The following is an 18,073-nucleotide window of genomic DNA, read 5'->3' on the forward strand; positions in this document are numbered from 1 at the left end:
CATAAGACCATCAAACCACCCTCGCTCCAAATATGTTAACCATCTGGCTCGAATCTTCCTGAAACTCCTCGAATCTTCATTTGAAGATTCGAGCCAAACTTGAAACCCACCTCAATCAGTCCCAAACTCACACCTAATAACCACCTTGACCTCCTAGTTGCCAATCCCTAACCAGATTCGCTTGAATCCGAGTAAAACTCATCGAATGGCGGATCTAGGAATCAACAGTTCGAGATTGTTTCAAAGCTGTCAGGGTCGAACGATTTCTGGTTAGTATTATAAGTCTATTTCTGATGAAATAGACGTATAATACTAACTGGAACTCAAGTTCGAAAGGGCGTATGGTTGAAATCCAAGAAAAATAGTGAGTTCTTTTCAACTTCTTCTTTTTCCTTTTTCTTTTCTATGTGTTTGTTTGTCTGTGTGATTAGTCATTTTTTTAGGGTTGTTAGTTTAAGTTAATCCAATATATATATTCTGTTTCTTTTTCGGATTTTGGTTGGATTAAATATTTCAATGTTTGTTTAAGTAGTTCAATCAATTCTTCGTTTACCTAAATTAGGTTCATTGTAATTCGTCTTTTGTCCGTTATTTCCCCCTTCTCCATCAGTTTATGTTCTGTCGATTAATAACATAGGTTATAAATAGTTTCGTCGATTAGTTCATTCCTGTTTGTAGACCAGTAAGTCCATCAAATGGTTTAATGTCGTGTTATGTATTCTGATCTGTAGACACTTAGCTTCAAGGCATTGTCATTGATCCTGCATTCTTGTATAGGTTGGACTTAGAATCCCTGCATTTGTGATTGATTTTGATCCAGTTTCAAGTTCAGTTTTAATGATTTTGTTGAGTTATGTGCTATGATTTAAATTCAGTTCATTTTTGTTTCAATGAGAACTCAACCTTAGTCATTCAGTTGTTAGGAGAATTGGTTATAGCTGTTAGTCAGAATTAGTTTTAGATAACTGTTAGTTTGAACGGATTTTAGAATTAAAAGTTTTAATACAGTTGAATAATTGTATTAGGGGCAGTAATATTAAGGGGTTTCAGGGGTGGTTTGGGAATGAAACAGTTAGGATAATATTTTAATGTTAGTGTTTTGTTAGTGGGATATTAATTAATATGGTAATGGGGAACAAAAGGGAATGGGGGGCTGAAAATAAGGAAAAGTTTTCCTTAGTGGATTTTAAGTGGAAAATTTCAGATTTAGTGGGAAAAAGAGGGCCGGGCAGTAGGTTTAAAAGGTAAGGCAGGTCTGTATAAGAGGGGGGACATTTTTTTCAGAGAAAGGGGGAGGAATTTTGGAGAGTTTTTCGTTAATTTTAAGTTTTGGGCGGATTTTTGGAGAGAGTTTGGAGGGATTTTTGAGAGAGTCTAGGCTGGATTTTGAATGCTAAGAGTTCAGTAGTTTGAACAAGCTAGATTTTTAAGACTAAGAATCCAGTATTGAGTGAAAGTGAGGTCTTTCTTTTACCATTGAAAATCAGTATTAGTATTTGTTACTGTTTAATTGAAGTTCTGAGTTTCTTTATTTGAGAGTCTGAAGAACAGAAATCAGAAAATCTACTATTCTATCGCATTTCTGAATACATTCTGTTTCTGCATGTGATTGCTTGTGGTATTTCTGGTTTTATTCCTGGGTTTCTGGTGTATCTGTGTTGCTGTTTGGTACTTCTGAAATTGCAACTTGTGGTCCTGAGTTTGTTGTTGGTTAAACAAAACTGTTCCGTTGGTTGTTTGCTGGATTTCTGCTGGTTTTAATCTGTTTTTGGGTTGCTGTTGCTTTGTTGTCACCACTGCTGCTACTCACTCCTTCTTCCTATTCTTGTATTTTCAATACCAGGTACACGCTCGAATTCATTGGTGTAACCTCGAATTGGAATGAAATGAAGTAGTATTTCCGGCCTATGTTCACGTAAATATTTGTAGTGTAGTCAGTCCAATGTTGTCATTTTCCGTTTGTTTGAATTATATTGAGTCAAGAACTGGTCAATTAGGATCGCCTCTATCATTTTGAACCATTTAGACTAGTAACAAACTATGGACTGTACTTTGGTGTAGTAGTTTATTTCCAGTTTTCCCGTTGTTTATACTCACAATGATGATAGCAAATAATAGACTTCTGTTAACAGATAACTTTTGAGTGAACATAGTGATGCCTTAAACTTAGAAAGATAGGAATTTGAATGAACACTTGGGTGAATGTTAGTGTTGGGAATAATCAGTTAGCCAATATTCATGTTTATTTAAAAATCAGCAAATCTCGAATGTGTTAGCTTCATTTAGTTAATAGCGCTTCATCTTAGCCGATACTTTTCTGGAAAAAAAAACGCAATAACACGCCTAATAGTATGTAAATCTGGTCGTAAGAGTTAAAACCAAGGCCATAACTTTCTTGTGCATTTAATCAGAACAACTTAAGCAAACTTTCGTAATCATTAGTAATTAAGGTTGGCTTAGTTTCAAGTAGTTGAAAACAATTAGTTCCAACGGTTCATTTCATCTAACAATGTGGGTTTAAATTAGTTATAGGATAATTAGTTTTCTTTTGAATATATATTGTTTGTCAATTCCGTATTTTCAATTTTAGTAGTATTGGCTTATAGTATAAGGCATGAAATAATCTCCTTTTACGCAAGTTTGATTGCAATTTTCCGGTTGCGCTTGCTTTAATTCGATAAATAAGTGATGGCCTTTTCAAGCATGTAATTAACTAGGATTATTTTCTTTTATTTTAGAGACAAACTTAAATAGAAAATGTAGACACTTTAGGAATGTCCTTTTAAAAATAAAAGAGGCGTGCCTCGCCAAAATAAAACGTACAAGCGGCGAGACCCTCTATTTTTAATAACTATCTAGCTTTAGGGAGAGGTTGTTTAGCGAATATCCACGGCCTTCCCCAAAATAACAAGACGCTAGTTGCTTTAGGCGCGCCTTTAATAATTTATTTTCCTTAACTCGGGTGCACATTTATGTGACCCAAATCCAAATCTCAACCGAGTCGAGATATGCCAAACAACTACGGGTGCATTGATGTAACGTGGTTCGAGATATGTTTCCACGACGTTGCAATTCTCGTAAAATAATAACAATAAGTAAGAAAGCGGTAAAAAGATAAAATTTTGCACATAAGTTCATATTTGTATAAAATCAGATAATCAAGCCGAATATAACAGTTGAGCGACCGTGCTAGAACCACGGAACTCGGGAATGCCTAACACCTTCTCCCGGGTTAACAGAATTCCTTATCCGGATTTCTGGTGCGCAGACTGTTAAACAGAGTCATTCTTTTCCTCGATTCGGGATTCAACCGGTGACTTGGGACACCACAAATCTCCCAAGTGGCGACTCTGAATCTTTAAATAAAATCCCGTTTCAATTGTCCTTTAATTGGAAAAACTCCCTTGTACCCTTGCGGGTGTAGTGAAAAAGGAGGTGTGACAGATTTATTTAAATGTTTAAATTAATCAAAAATATTTGGTTAGAGTATTGCCTTGTTGCATATAAAATTTGGAGTTATAATAGATTTGATAAGCTCGCTCGGTCATGCTTAGTGATCGAGTGTCGGTCCCGACTTGTTCAGAAAATGAGTCGTGACAAAGATGGTATCAGAGTCACTCTTGTGTCAGCCATGCCGATGGTGGGTCAGAGTTCAACTGAGTTTAGGCAAATCCCGGTTAGGCGGGGCAAACCTCAGTGCTGAGTCTAGGCAAATCTCATGCAGTGGGGCAAACCTCAGCGAGGATGCTGAGTCCATAAGAGGGGTGTATGTAACACCCCAGGCTTTAGACAGAGTCCCACATCGGCAAAACACAAGAGGGATGCTGGGTATATAATTTAACAAGTCTTAGACTCTAGTGACGCGTTTTAAATCCGTGAGGGTCTAGCCCCAGAACGAACAATATCACTAGCGGGCTGGGCTGTTACAGGAGTATTTTTTTCCTTTTCTTGTTTAAACTGCTAGAATTGTTATAAATACGGAAAATTTTCACAAACTGTTAAACTCCTTGTCAATTTTTCACGAATGAACAAAACTCTCGATTGTTGTGAATATGTATGAATGAAGACAAAGGAATGGGCACCAAAGGGGTTACCAAAGAAAATGAAAGGAGCTTCAAATGATTGTGAAGCAAGGGGACAAAAGAAAGAAAAAGAAAGAACAACTTATCACAATAAGATTAAAATAGCAGAGAAAAACAAAGAAAGAAAGAACTAAAAAAGAAAAAGAGATTAAAATAGCCCTCCGTTTAGATGTATAGGCATCATTCGGTGAATTTGCAATGGAAGGAATAAAATTAGTATGATTAAGGTACTGTAAATTAGTATGATTAAGTATCAACAACAACAGCAGCAACAACAACCCAGTGTAATCCCACAAGTGAGGTCTTAGAAGGGTAGGATGTACGCAGCCTTACCCCTACCTGGAAGGGCAGAGAGACCGTTTCCGATAAACTCTCGGCTAAAAAAAGAAACAATCATCATAAGAAATAAAGCTTGCAATTAAATGGTCCAAACATCTCATGGCACTGATAAAGTCATAAACATCTAAAGAAATTAAGTTGAGTTAGCTCATCTGTCACTCCAGTAATGTAAGGTTTAAACTAAGTTCAGAATGTATTGCGAAAGGAAGCATAAACACTAGAAATGGAGCAGCTGCTGAAAATAGATACTGCCTGCAGCTCAAGAAATACAAGTCTTGAGATGAAGGATATGAAAGTCAAGCCATTATCTTTGAAGATCTTACAAACAGACTGTCAACAACCTTCCCCATATTTGAAACGGTATCCAATGAAGCCGGGTAAATTGCATCTTGCTTAGGGTCCTCAAAAATAACAAGGCATCCAGCACCTTGGTCCAGAGTCCCAGCAAACTTCTTATCCAATATCATTTGAGATAACTTCTTCTCGACATGGTCAGCTGGCAATTCAATCAACTCAGCAATATGAGCAATCTCAACCCTTGAGAAAGGCTCGATCAACTTCCAAAGATTCTGCTCCATTAAAGTGTCGTAGAGCGAAGAGAGGTGCCTATGGACGATAGGATCTTCATCAAGCTGAGCCTTAAAGTTCTGAAGAGCAATCTCAAAGAGCTGCAAAGATCGCTTGGAATGAGCATCGGCAACAGCTTTCATAGCATCAAGTTCTGGCCCCTGATAATTCAGTCCACGTGAAGATATTATTCCTGCAACATCATCAGCCTGGTTGACCATGACTTTGCATAGCAACATATACTTGAGGCTGTATATGGCCTTGGCTACATACTTGGCCTTGGCCTTCGGATCTTTTTTTGATGAAGCGTCCTTGGAATCGTTGGTAGCAAGGGCATTAAAGGCCTCAAATGCCTCGTAGAAATAGCTGTAAGCAGTTTTATAATCTCTCTCTTCTGCATGAAGTATCCCACTCTGCAAATCAATGTCACCTTGCTGATCTGGAGGGACATAAATAGCATTGGCTGCTGTTCGAGCAGCTGTAAGTGCAGCCTTGGCTTTGGGAAGATTTCTCAAAGAATAGTGGAGCTTGCTCTCTGTCAAGTCAATCTCCAGAAGAAGCAGCTTGTCATCCAATCTTCTCACCTCCTTGATCAGTCCTGAAAGGAGTGTCAAAGCTTCAGAATACTCTTTGTTTTCCATCAGCAGAGCTGCAAGTTTTGACTCAATCCGCTGACGAAGGAAAGTTCGTTTCTCAGCATGGGTCCACTGCACTATCTCTTTGCAAAAAGTAATCTGAAGGTCAGATGTACCCGGTATTTTAGCCATTGCGTCAACAATTCCTTTATTAACAATTTTGGCTGTTTTTGCCTTGGGTATTAAAGAGAAGAAGGAACGCAACTGGCTGAGAAGGTTTTTGAGATCCTCAGCCCTATTCTCCTGACTTAGGAGGTCACACAGATTGAAAATTGCCTGCTCTTTGATCCTTAGGGCCTCGGAAGATGATGAAGGATTCTCAAGGATGCGGTAGAGAATGGAGATAGCCTCAGATGGCGTTTTAGCCTCAGAAGCCTGGGCAAGTGAATCTGCAGTTGCAGGTAGATACGAAGACGACATGGTTACAACTAGCAGAATTTTAAGTCCTGCATTTTCAGCCAACAAGGAAATTAGATATGTACAAGCACAGAGGCAGCATTTGGAACACCTTGTCAAGTTGTCTTTACATAGACTCGATTTCGCAGTTAGTAGCTAAAGATGTAAGAGTAGTTAAAATGAAGAAACTGCATTAAGCTATGCCAGCTACTTGACATAGAAAGCAAAAATTCTCCAATATGTAAACAACTGCATAAGAGTACTATGTCAAAACTACAAATATCAACCCTGTGAGAATATCAAAATAAAATACTCCTTGGATGATGAAACTTTACAAGTGATTGAAGAAATTATTAGGCACAATTACAAGCAACTTAACCTTACTTTCAAATGATCCTCCTCTATTTTCACTTGAAGGATCAGCCAAGAAGGTGTATCACAACTAATCTTTTGAATACCGACGTGGGATTATTTTTAGTTCCAAAATGGCTCTTCAGTCAATTTTTCAATTGAGAACCCCAAATTATCATGCCATAAGCACGTTCTCCTCGGCGAGTTTTAGTTCAAAACTGATTTGGCTATGTATGTCTTACTCTTACATAATATGAGGCAGCTCATATTCTTATTTTGCGAAAACAACCGACAAAAACACCCACCCACACGCCCATCCAAGCAATTAGGCAAAACCACCTGAACAATTGCGAATGAGCTAACTTTTCACCTGCTGCTAAAGTCTTAGACAAACTCACAAACAAATTGTTCAGTTTTCTACCTTTGTTCTTTTTGGGGGTAGGTGAGGAGTATGGTCAAGGAAGAAAATGAAACCAAAATTTTACACTGACAACTATTCAGGAAGTTTGATATTGAATCAAAAGATTCACTTATGCTTCAAAATTAGGGACTTTTGAACCGGTGAGGCCCCTTGATTCTTTTACTGATCAGTTGGTGAAGGCCCCCTGATTCATAGAGACGTACTCTCAGTATGACTTAGAGTAACTACAACAACTACTGCGCCTCCGTGCCAAACAATTTGGGTTTAGCTATATGAATCCTCACTGACCATTAAATTCATCTCAAGCATATTTTACGAAATAAAAACAAAAATGAAAAGTACTAAAGGTTCTCTATATTTCCTACTGGCATAAGAATCTCTAACAGGACTAAAAGACTCCTAGAAAGCATAGGACCTAAAGCAAACGTACTAATTTAGCTAAAAACAAAAGCAACTCACTTCTATGTCCCGAAGCAAAAGAATAAAGAAGGAAACACTTAAACTTGGAATGAGTAAGCAGCATTCCAAATGGACCCTTGTCCTCAATTTCCGTCCAAGTACTTACACCTCTGCAATTTAGTTTTCCTAACAACTGGTAGTAATAAGAAAGTCAGCTAGTCTAATGGAGATATTGAAATTTAAGAGAGACAATCCATTGAGCTGGGATGAAACAGTACAAATATTTTTGTGAATCAAAATCCCAACAAAGCACTGGACGCGGACGTAAAACCAGCATGAAACTTTAAAAGCTCCGACGCCAACACATTTAGAAAGCAATATAACAACGCCATCTCAGTATTCTTGAAAACTCAGAATGGTGAGTCACCATTGGTGACAAGTGACTACCACGATCTATTATAGCGAATATCCACCAAATGCATTGAAGTACTAAAGCAATATGAGAAGTAAAGCTGAATAAATAAGAGCAAAACAGAGACCAGGATTCATAAGAACAACATAAGACCCCCATTTATTAATAAAATATCACATGTAACGATCCTTTTCGAATGGCACCGATTAGATTTCCTTTTCAGATGGTATCATCGATGCAATCCCTAGAGTTATAACTAAAACTCTAGAAGACGCCTCCATTTCTTCACCAATACTCAACGCATACACTGATGGACAGAAGGAGAAAGATTATAGGCATAATACATAAAAAGCCATCAGAACTTGCCAGGAATAAGATTGTGGAACATTGTAAACTTTGCATCTTCTTGATGCCTTCAATGAAATTCATTACCTTATAAAAAAAAAAAAAAAAAAGTTCTTGTGGAACAGGATCCCAGAGTGTCTGTTAGGATTTGTTTTGGGAGGGAAATTCCAAGTGCTTCAAACGGAAAGTGATTCCTGCACAGCAGCTGAAGTACAAATGTAAAGGATGAAGATAGTATGTCAGATTTTATTAACTCATAGTGATCTGCGCAGCTGGGAACTCTTCTTTTTGTTTTTGTATAGGGAGTTGCCAGACTATCTTTCCACAAAAGCACCATCTTAGTGCTTTGTTGCTTCATCATGAAATTCTTACTTACCTGTCCGGAAAAGAAAATTTGCCTTGTTTTTTAATTTAGACACCTCAACTAAGTGAGTAATCTATTGAAGATCTTATGTACGTGCAAAATGTGTCTACTAAACACAGCACTAACTGTCGCCAAGAGCGTGAAACCCAAACGCGGGTGACATGGCAATTGAGATGATGACACGTTGCAATTGAGCAACCCCCCCCCCCCAATGAGATAATAACTCCAGTTTATCCGCTCAGACTAGTCTGATTCGCTCAAGAAGGAAAGGTAATTTGCCCTTGGTGGCTGCCATGGTTATGGAGTTATTATACGTGGTATCTGTGTGATTAATGGTGAGGGCATGTATGACTCTTCCGCATATAAGGTTGTGGCCTAGTGGTCAATAATGTTGGAGAAGAACCATGTGGCCTCAGGCTCAAGTCCCTGTACACTAGGTGATTTCTTCCCATCTACCTAAGAATTGGCAGGCAGAGTTACCCAGTACCTGTGATGATGGGAGGTAGCAGGTACCTAGAGGAATAGTCGAGGTGTGGTCAAGTTAGTGTGCTCGAACACCGCCATCATCCTAAAAACAATAACAACTCATCAATCCTAAACTAGTTAAAGTTGGCCTTATGAATCCTCAATATCCATTCCATTCACACTCGGCAAAATTACTCTACTAATAAAAACAACATTAACTCCTCAACCCTAAACTAGTTGGAGTCCGCCTTATGAATCCTCAATATCTTCCATTCACGCTCAGTAAAGTTACTCTAACACTAAAAGAGTTTTTCTCTCTACATTCTCGAAGGACATACAGATCTCTAAACAAACTAAGAAAACTACGGCAATTACTGGGCATTATAACTAATCTTAATTCCAGTATCGCAAAACACATGTATGTAGTATGAACAGACACAATTCACAAAGGCATTGTAAAACCCACAACAAAGTTCGTATTTTTTAAACTTGCTGGCGAAAAGGGGTTAGGGTTTTTTTTTCACTTCTTAAAGAGGATGAAGTAAAACGAGAGAGAGAGCATAAGAAAAGGACCAAAAAAAGACTTACACAGAGATTTTGCTGAAGGAAGAGATCGCCGAGAGTTCGCCGGCGAAGGAGATGGGGAAATGGAGCTGGGAATCGTAGTTGGCGTGCACAGTAATTAGACCTTTGATAGAGCTGTGTGAATTAATAAGGGCAGATTTTTGTATGTATTCTTTTTTTTTTTTTTCTTTTTCCTAATATCTTTTTAAATCTCTTTCTTTTACTTGTATGTAACTCTTTTTTTCTTCTATTCGAGTTGGACTTGGGAGATATGGTGAATACTTAAAAGGGTTGTTTGGCTGGAGGTATTAGAAAATATAATGCATTAATTTTATGTATTAAATCCTTGTTGATATATTTTTTAATCTATGTATAATTAATGGGATAAGACACTATTACTCTCTTGAACTATACCCGAAATTGCTATAACACACCTTATTTTTGCGGGGTTTTATTACCCCCAAAACTCTTTTTTTTCATAATTCTTTGCACTTTTATTGCTGGCATGGAGCACTGCTTAAAGCGGGTGAAAACTTAAAAAAAGGGGCTCTAACCTATACGAAATAGCTACGTGTCAGTTCCATAGCTGATTTTCAAGAGCTTTTCATCCCGATTTTATCACCTATTTTCAAGAACTCCAAATCTAATTTTTTGTGTCAAAATTCAACAAAAACTCAGCTAAATCCGCACCAATCAAGCTCAAATTTGAACTACAACTTCACAACAATATAATCACCATACCCTAGTAATCAATTTGGCCAACAACCAAAATTTCGACAAACCAATTTTTTTTGTTCTTCAAGTTTTTTCAAGGTTCAACAAAGGTGGATTCTAAATATCTTTTTTTTATTTTCGAATCTTATGAACAATAAGAATTTAGAATGAGTTTAGCACTTGAATCTCAACTTTAAAACTTCAACAACGTTCGAATATGCTTAACATCTCTAATAATTTTTCAGGTTCACACAAAAATAATTGTCCTTTTTATTTTTTTAAATACAAAATAATATTTTCATTAAATTTCGAATTAATAAGAAAAGAAAAAAGAAGAAAATAAAATAGATTTAAAAAATATGAAATTACACGTGGCAGCGCGTGTATTTCACTGCTTGCCAAATGTTTGGTTCTCTATGCCACGTCAGCACTGAAGGTGATATTTATTACACTTTAAAAAAGTTTAGGGGTGGTAACAGGACCCCTGCAAAGATAAGACGTGCCGTAGCAACTTCATGTATAATTCAGGGGGATAATAGTGCTTTATCCTTATAATTAATATTTATATTAGCTATATATCCTATTTCGTATTGTGTTATATCCTATTTGGTATGTGATATTAACAATGCAAAGGTTAATAAATATGGTTAAAGATATAATTGTCCCTCAAATCCCTCAAAACCTATTCCAAATATTGTCCACAACAGATAACATTGATGAATTATGGTGAAGTTTGTATTCTTCTTCAATACATAACTCATAAGAAAATGTTAAATCGTAACGGATAAAGATAACAATAACAACATTAATAACAATAATATACTCAGTGTAGTTTTACAAATGGGGTCCGGGAAGGGTAGAGTGTACGTAGACTTTATCTCTGCCTTTGAAAGACAAAGGAGCTGTTTTCGGAAGACCCTTGGCTCATAGCGGATGAAGATAACATTAATTAAAATTCTTATACTATTATTTAGAAAATCATTTTTCTTATTGTCTAGTATTGACTTCTATGTAAGAATCTTGATCCATAACAGCAGACCATTCGCTTTTCTTGTGCAAATAATCAGTATTTTGTAGGGTAATAAAACAGTTGCAATAAATATAGTGTACAAAGTTAAGAATGTGGAGGGTATCTTTATAAATAATTATTTTTTTTAGAAATTATGTAGTTCTTTTAATACATTAAATCAAACAATGGATAAGAAATAATCTCGACGTAACTAATGCCAACATTACTAATTGAGAAATTTTCATAAAGCACTATTTTTTAGTAGTAATTAGCCATCTATAGATACCATTTGCTATATTACGCATTATAGATACCTTTTCTGTGGTTATAAGATGTATTTGATGTATTTAAGCTATTGTATTCATGAATACAGTAGTAAAAATAGGTGTGAATCAGAGAAGTCCAGCTAATCAGTTGTTGTATTCGACTGTATTCACGACGTGAAATAGGGGATTACACTGTTTTTAAAACGGAAAGTGAATCAATTAACATAATAGACTCCCAATATAACTCAACAAACTCAATTATAACACACAAATTTTGTATTTTCAGTTATAAAAAAGATTCTCAACCGAAAAATACCCCAAAAACAAAGCAATCTTCAAAGAAATTATATAATACATCTGAATACATAAATTATATTAATAAAAAAAAACATATGAATACATTCATGGCATATAGCGAGACAGTGAATACAATGAAATACATAAAATACAACGAGATACATTGAAATACATGGATTACAACGAGATACATTGAATTACAATAAAAAAAAGACAATGAATACAATGAAATACATGAAAAAACAGCGTGATACATTGAAAATGCATTGAAATATATTAACAGAAAATCAAGTTGCCCAGCCCCAAACTCCGTTGTCTTTGTTCAAGAATAAACCCTAATTTTCGGTGAATCCGTCATCGAGCAATAAAATGCAGTTGATTGATAAGTTGGCGAGCAGTAGTGAGCATGCCTTTAACGACGTCGTGTTGGCCCGAACTGGAATGCAGTTGTGACGGTGGAGGTTGCGGTGGCGCTGCCGTGGACTCCGCCTCCATCATGTCAGTGTCCGTACTGTCCATGGCATTTCGGTTGCAATTTGCGATCTGCACTTTTGTCGCTGAAGAATACTTTATTTCTGACCCTTATTGTACTGAAGGGTTGGTGTTTGATTGAAGGTATTAGTAAAAAGAGATGAAGATAATAGAAATGGCGAAGAGACAAGACGACGTTTCTAGCAATTTCTGGAATATTTGCCCCTTCCCTCAGCTGATTGTTCTCTTATTGAGTATGGTGTTTTTAGGGAATGGGGGAAGAGAATGACATGTATCAAAGTAGAGAGAGAAAGAAAATAGTGTAATTAAATAGCGTATTTAGTGGCTTAGGGGTAGGGGGTAACCAAAATTAGATATTTTGCTATAAACATTAAAAGGTATCTATAGAATATAATTTTTTTAAATGATATTTATTTAAAATAAATAAGGTGTTAACCTTTGCTATAGAAGGTAAAAAACTTATTCAACATTATTCTTGTACCTCCTACCAAACGACCCCTTAATAGTATCTTTTTAAATTTTTAACAATTTTAAGCTTCTTATATAAGTGCAAAAATAGCCCTTTTTTAAAACCCCTATTTAAAGAAGAGTCTTTAATCGCCTTGGAATCAACTTCAAGCTCGCGAGACTGAAGCTAAAAATTATAAGTTTGAAGTTTCAAATTTAGTTTGAAGTTGGGAAATATTAGTTTGGTATGAAGTTAGGCTTCCAATCCCCAACTTCATATGTCAGCAGTAGTATAAAAACATTCGACCAAAAGTCTAACGCTGAAAACTAGCCAAGCCTAACTTCAAACACAAATGTCTTAGGTTCACTGCATTTACACTCATTTAACTTCATATTTTATTTTACGAAATTGAGACTCTAGATTTTTTTTTTTAATGCTACACTTCAATCAATTTTATCACTTTTTTTTTTGTTGTTGGTGAAACTAAGATCGTATACAACAACAACGACCCAATGAAATCTTACTAGTGGGGTCTGGGGAGGGTAGTGTGTACGCAGACCTTACCCTACCCGAAGGAGTAGAGAGACTAAGATCGTATCTCTTGCCTTATTCACATCACATATGTTTTATTGTATTTTTCAGTTATTGTAATTCATGCTTCATTGCCAATTTTCTTTAAAAATTTGACCAATCTTGCCCTAAAAGATCATAAATTGTTATTTTGGTGTATTTTTTTAGTGTTTAATTTAATTTGATCCATATCAAAGATTACTTTGGTGGGTGGGCGTTTGTGTGGAAGAACTCATCAACAGTATTATATTTTGGTGTGAGGAAATTAAAAACTAAAGAGAGTAATGCCTAAATGTTTTAACTTATAATAAACACAAATGGTGTAAAAAAATTACATTGGTAATGTATTCTAACATGTTATAATAGCAACATGTATCAAGTAATTCTTCATCAAAGGTTTGGACAAATAGAAAAAAATGAAATTTGAGTCTGAAATCTCATGATTCTCAACTGATCACTTCATTGACCATGAAGTCACTCCCTCATATGTCATGTCGTAACAAGATAATATTGTAAGAAATTTTCTGCATTACCGCGTACAAAAATTATACTTATGCCTAAAAACTCTGGTGTAATAAAGGTAGGTCTAATTTCAATACAATGGCAGTGTATAAAGTCTTGTTTTACACTGTAATAACACCTAACTACCGATAATTAGTAAAAATTGTAACTCGGCCCGAAAAATAAACAAATAATTTTCCATTGCGCAATTATTTTTTACATTATAAGTAGATATATAAATTAAATTCATAATTGTTAATAGAAGCTCACTAAAAATAAAACTACAAAAAAAATAAAAAAATGACACGACTCACAAGCAATAATGTGATGAAAATGGAAAGGAATAAGAAAAGAAAAAAGTAAAATGAGCTGGTTATGTTTCCTATTATAGAACTCTATCTAACTTCCACTTGCATGGCATGTAACGAGAACATCCCTGCACGTTTTTCTCCATAAACAAATGTCAAGATTCATTTCATCGCCAATCATATATGTATAATTCATTCTCATGTTTTCAACTTTGTATTATCTCTTTAATTCCAAAGATGGTCCAATTCACGGCCTTAAAAAGGCCAACTTCGGCTGGCGTGGGCGCCACTCTCCCCACCTCCACAAAGAACGGTGGCGCCTCCGCCCGCTCAGCCTCCGCGGGCCTCCTTCGCCGGCGACGTGTTGCCAATTCATTTGGCAACCTTAAGCTCACCATCCTATGTGGGATTGTAACAATTTTAGTATTGCGTGGCACCATAGGACTCACCAACTTCTCCTCTAATAGTTCCTCTCTTGACCAAACCCAAGAACTTATTGAAGAAACTAATCGGGTCATTGCTGAGATCCGATCAGATAGCGACGACGACGACAACAACGACGAAGATGATCATTCTGAATTTTCTCATAATGCTAGCTATACTCTAGGTCCAAAAATCACCAACTGGGATTTTACAAGAAAAGCTTGGCTCCATGAAAATCCAAGATTTCCTAGTTATGTAAATGGCAAGCCTCGTGTTTTACTGGTAATGTTCGGCACTTAATTAGTAATATATATATATATATATATATATATATATATATATATATATATATATATATATATATGTTTAAAGCTTTATTTGTTAAAAGACTTAGTATTTTCTACTTCATTTAAAACTTGAATTGAATTTTAACCATAAAACTAAGCTCTAATTAAATTTAATAGAACATGTATATTCATGAAATGAGATGATTATTTTGAGTAGTTAATTTACAGTATATAGTGGCTATGTTGTATTTTGAAAGAACTTGTCTTAAAAGTCTCGCTAAGAAAAGGTTTTTTTTGGTTTCCCAACCGGTGTTCGAATTTCGATACTCGCATTGGGGTTCAATTAATTTGGATTCGCGCCGGAAAGTCCCACATTGGGGTTAAAGTGCCCCCTAACAAAGGCGACTCCGTACCCAGTGTTCGAACCCGGAACATCTGATTAAGGATGAGAGAATATTTACCACTCCACTACAACCCTCGTTGGTATCGCTAAGAAAAGTTGTTCTCATGTCTCATAAGTCTTTCTTCTTAATTTCTGTTATTCTATTTTTCTAATAGGTAACAGGCTCATCTCCAAGTCCATGTGACAATTCAATTGGTGATCATTATTTGTTAAAGTCAATAAAGAACAAGATTGATTATTGCAGAATTCACAACATAGAAATTGTGTACAACATGGCTCATTTGGATAATCAGCTATCAGGGTACTGGTCAAAATTACCATTAATTAGGAAACTAATGATTTCTCACCCAGAAATTGAGTGGATTTGGTGGATGGATAGTGATGCAATGTTTACAGATATGACATTTGAAATTCCATTATCTAAATATGATGGCAAAAATTTAATTATTCATGGATATCCTGAATTATTAAATGAAAAATCTTGGGTTGCTTTAAACACTGGGAGTTTTCTACTAAGGAATTGTCAATGGTCTTTAGATTTGCTTGATTCTTGGGCACCAATGGGACCAAAAGGTAAAATTCGCGACGATGCTGGAGAAATTTTAACAGCAAATTTAAAGGGTAGGCCTAATTTTGAAGCAGATGATCAATCAGCGCTGATATACCTGTTGATTTCGCAGAACAATAAGTGGATGGAGAAGGTGTTTATTGAGAGTTCTTATTATTTACATGGATATTGGGCAGGTTTAGTTGATCGATACGAGGAAATGATCGAGAAATACAAACCAGGTTTTGGTGATGAGAGATGGCCATTTGTGACACATTTTGTTGGTTGTAAGTCTTGTGGAAGTTATGGGGATTATCCAGTTGAGAAATGTTTGAAGAGTATGGAGAGAGCTTTTAATTTTGCAGATAATCAAGTGCTTAAATTGTATGGCTTTAGGCATAGAGGATTGTCAAGTCCTAATATTAAAAGGATTAGAAATGAAACCTTTAGGCCTTTGGAGTTTGTTGGTCAGTTTGACATTAGACATTCTGCACTTATAGGCAGTCTATGAAATCAAACTACTTAGAGTTTTTTTTTTTTTTGTGTGGAAATTTTGTCCCTCAATATTGTAAATCTTCTATATAAAATATTGTAGAGTAGTTGTTTGCGATGAAGATGGTCGGTAAGAATTCATATAAATGATCTCAATTTTGTTTGAGACTAATGTGTAGTTATTGTTGTTGTAATCTTGTACACCATTCTTTATAGACTTTAAGAAATGGAGATTGTAACAAACCGAATAACAACCAAACCAACTAGCTATATTGATTCACTAAAGGGACTTACAAATACTGGAAATTACAATAAAACAGTAAGGGATAATTGAGAGATAACATAGAGGGATGAGAGGACAGAAATGCACCATAGAAGAAGGGGATGAGAAGCTTAGACACAGAGCAAGGAGATGAGAGGAGCATACATTTTCTTCTTCAACACCATGCCCCGTATCTTCCCTGGATCCCAAATAGAACGTGCTAGTATTCTGTTTGCTTGTTCAATCACTGGGCCTTTAGCTCTTGGCACAATAGTCCGGTCAGCCCCGTTCCTCATTTCTGGCCCATAATCTCTTCCCAAGTAAGGTTGGTTCACAACAATACTTCCGTCCTCAAAAAGAACCTTGTAGTCAAGAGAGGTGTTAGTAGCGCGCACCCTGCCAATTGTCTCTACACCAAGGTATCCTGTGGAATATAAGGAGAAGATGTGATTTATGTCAATGTGACATGAGATGCTGGTCACTACAACATTGATAACCTTTTGGCACAATACCACCATAAATCATAAGGCAACCAGCTACAATCTTGGCATTTAGAGGGTCACACTTGACTTGAGCTTCCCGGACAATTCTCTCCAAAGCAAGAATGTTAGTAACCCCAACAAGTAGGTTGGTTATGGAGTTCTTGAACAGTGCTCTTTGTGCACAAAAGATCACAGTACTTTCCATCATCAACAAATACCAATTGAAGGACAAGAAACTATTTTGCATTGCCTTTGAAAAGATCTGTGGTTCATAGCATTTCCCAAACATAACATTATTATAAGTAGTTCCAAATAGAATTAGAGGAGCTTGGTGCATATCTAACAGATATCTACTCCAAATAGTAGGTGCATGTATAAATCTCATTTTCCAAAATTTCAAACTCAATAAGGATGAGCCAGTTAACTCATGCTCACTAATTTCTTTTGGAGAAATAAATTGGACAAGCTCCATAATCACTCCCTTTTGCCTCTGATAAGTGTTTGTCCATAAACATAATGTAGCACGAATGACAATAATCTCATCCTCATGTACAGTCTTAGAAAATAGCATCTCGGCACTGTCCAATTGAGCATTGTTGGTATACATTTTAACTAGGGCAGTAGTTGCAAGTTCATTAACACAAATCACCAGCTTGGATGTCATATCAGGATATAACATACTAAGCTCAAGAGCCTTTCCACCCTATAAATGCCTAAACTGATCAATTATGTATTGCTCTTCAATATGTGTAGGAGCACCATCAAAAGAACTCATGAATGAAAATGCTATAGACTCACTTACTAGCTTGTATGATGCATGAGAATTTCTAAAATTACAACTACATTCAACCCCCCTTGCAACTCCACCTTCATGCTCCCACGCATACAAATTTGCAAATAAATAGCTCCTTTTTCTAGCTTCTTCAAAAAGTTTATGTGCCTCCATGTTCTATGTAGAGCCCGCTAGAGCCCTGAACTTGGAACTAATTCCCGGATCCCATACACCATGATCTCTCACAATTATGGGAATGGTGACAACAAAGAAATTATCACCACAATCAAACGAATATCGACTCAAATTATGGCGATCAATGAATCCCCTCATAGATTTTCCATGCTCAACATCGGGCATTATTTCATCCGAAGTCTTGTCACTTGTTGGAATGCTATCCTCATTCTCCATAAAATATTTATCAAGACATAGATCCTCAATAGTTTCAGGCTCCATGAAA

At 36.2% G+C, this 18,073-nt stretch overlaps 2 protein-coding genes across 2 annotated transcripts; one reads left to right on the forward strand and one right to left on the reverse strand.

Moving 5' to 3' along the window:
• Positions 1-4,481: 4,481 nt before the first annotated feature.
• LOC104237578 (26S proteasome non-ATPase regulatory subunit 11 homolog) lies at positions 4,482-9,489 on the reverse strand. The gene is made up of 2 exons (XM_009791752.2): positions 9,365-9,489; positions 4,482-6,069 (listed from the first exon to the last, which is right to left on the reverse strand). Exon 2 carries the CDS (start codon positions 6,041-6,043, stop codon positions 4,718-4,720), a length of 1,326 nt encoding a protein of 441 aa, XP_009790054.1. The 5' UTR covers positions 6,044-6,069; positions 9,365-9,489; the 3' UTR covers positions 4,482-4,717.
• A 4,666-nt stretch (positions 9,490-14,155) lies between these two features.
• On the forward strand, positions 14,156-16,221 carry LOC104237579 (probable xyloglucan 6-xylosyltransferase 5). Its single transcript, XM_009791753.2, has 2 exons — positions 14,156-14,650; positions 15,214-16,221. Exons 1-2 carry the CDS (start codon positions 14,183-14,185, stop codon positions 16,114-16,116), a joined length of 1,371 nt encoding a protein of 456 aa, XP_009790055.2. The 5' UTR covers positions 14,156-14,182; the 3' UTR covers positions 16,117-16,221.
• Positions 16,222-18,073: the final 1,852 nt, after the last annotated feature.

This window comes from Nicotiana sylvestris, chromosome 10 (genome assembly GCF_000393655.2).
Source record: "Nicotiana sylvestris chromosome 10, ASM39365v2, whole genome shotgun sequence".
NCBI classification, from domain to species: domain Eukaryota; kingdom Viridiplantae; phylum Streptophyta; class Magnoliopsida; order Solanales; family Solanaceae; genus Nicotiana; species Nicotiana sylvestris.

Coding starts and splice junctions, on each gene's coding strand:
- LOC104237579 (XM_009791753.2), top strand. CDS start 14,183: ATGGTCCAATTCACGGCCTTAAAAAGGCCAACTTCGGCTGGCGTGGGC. Junction 14,651..15,213: donor GCAAGCCTCGTGTTTTACTG/GTAATGTTCGGC, acceptor TTTTTCTAATAG/GTAACAGGCTCATCTCCAAG.
- LOC104237578 (XM_009791752.2), bottom strand. CDS start 6,043: ATGTCGTCTTCGTATCTACCTGCAACTGCAGATTCACTTGCCCAGGCT.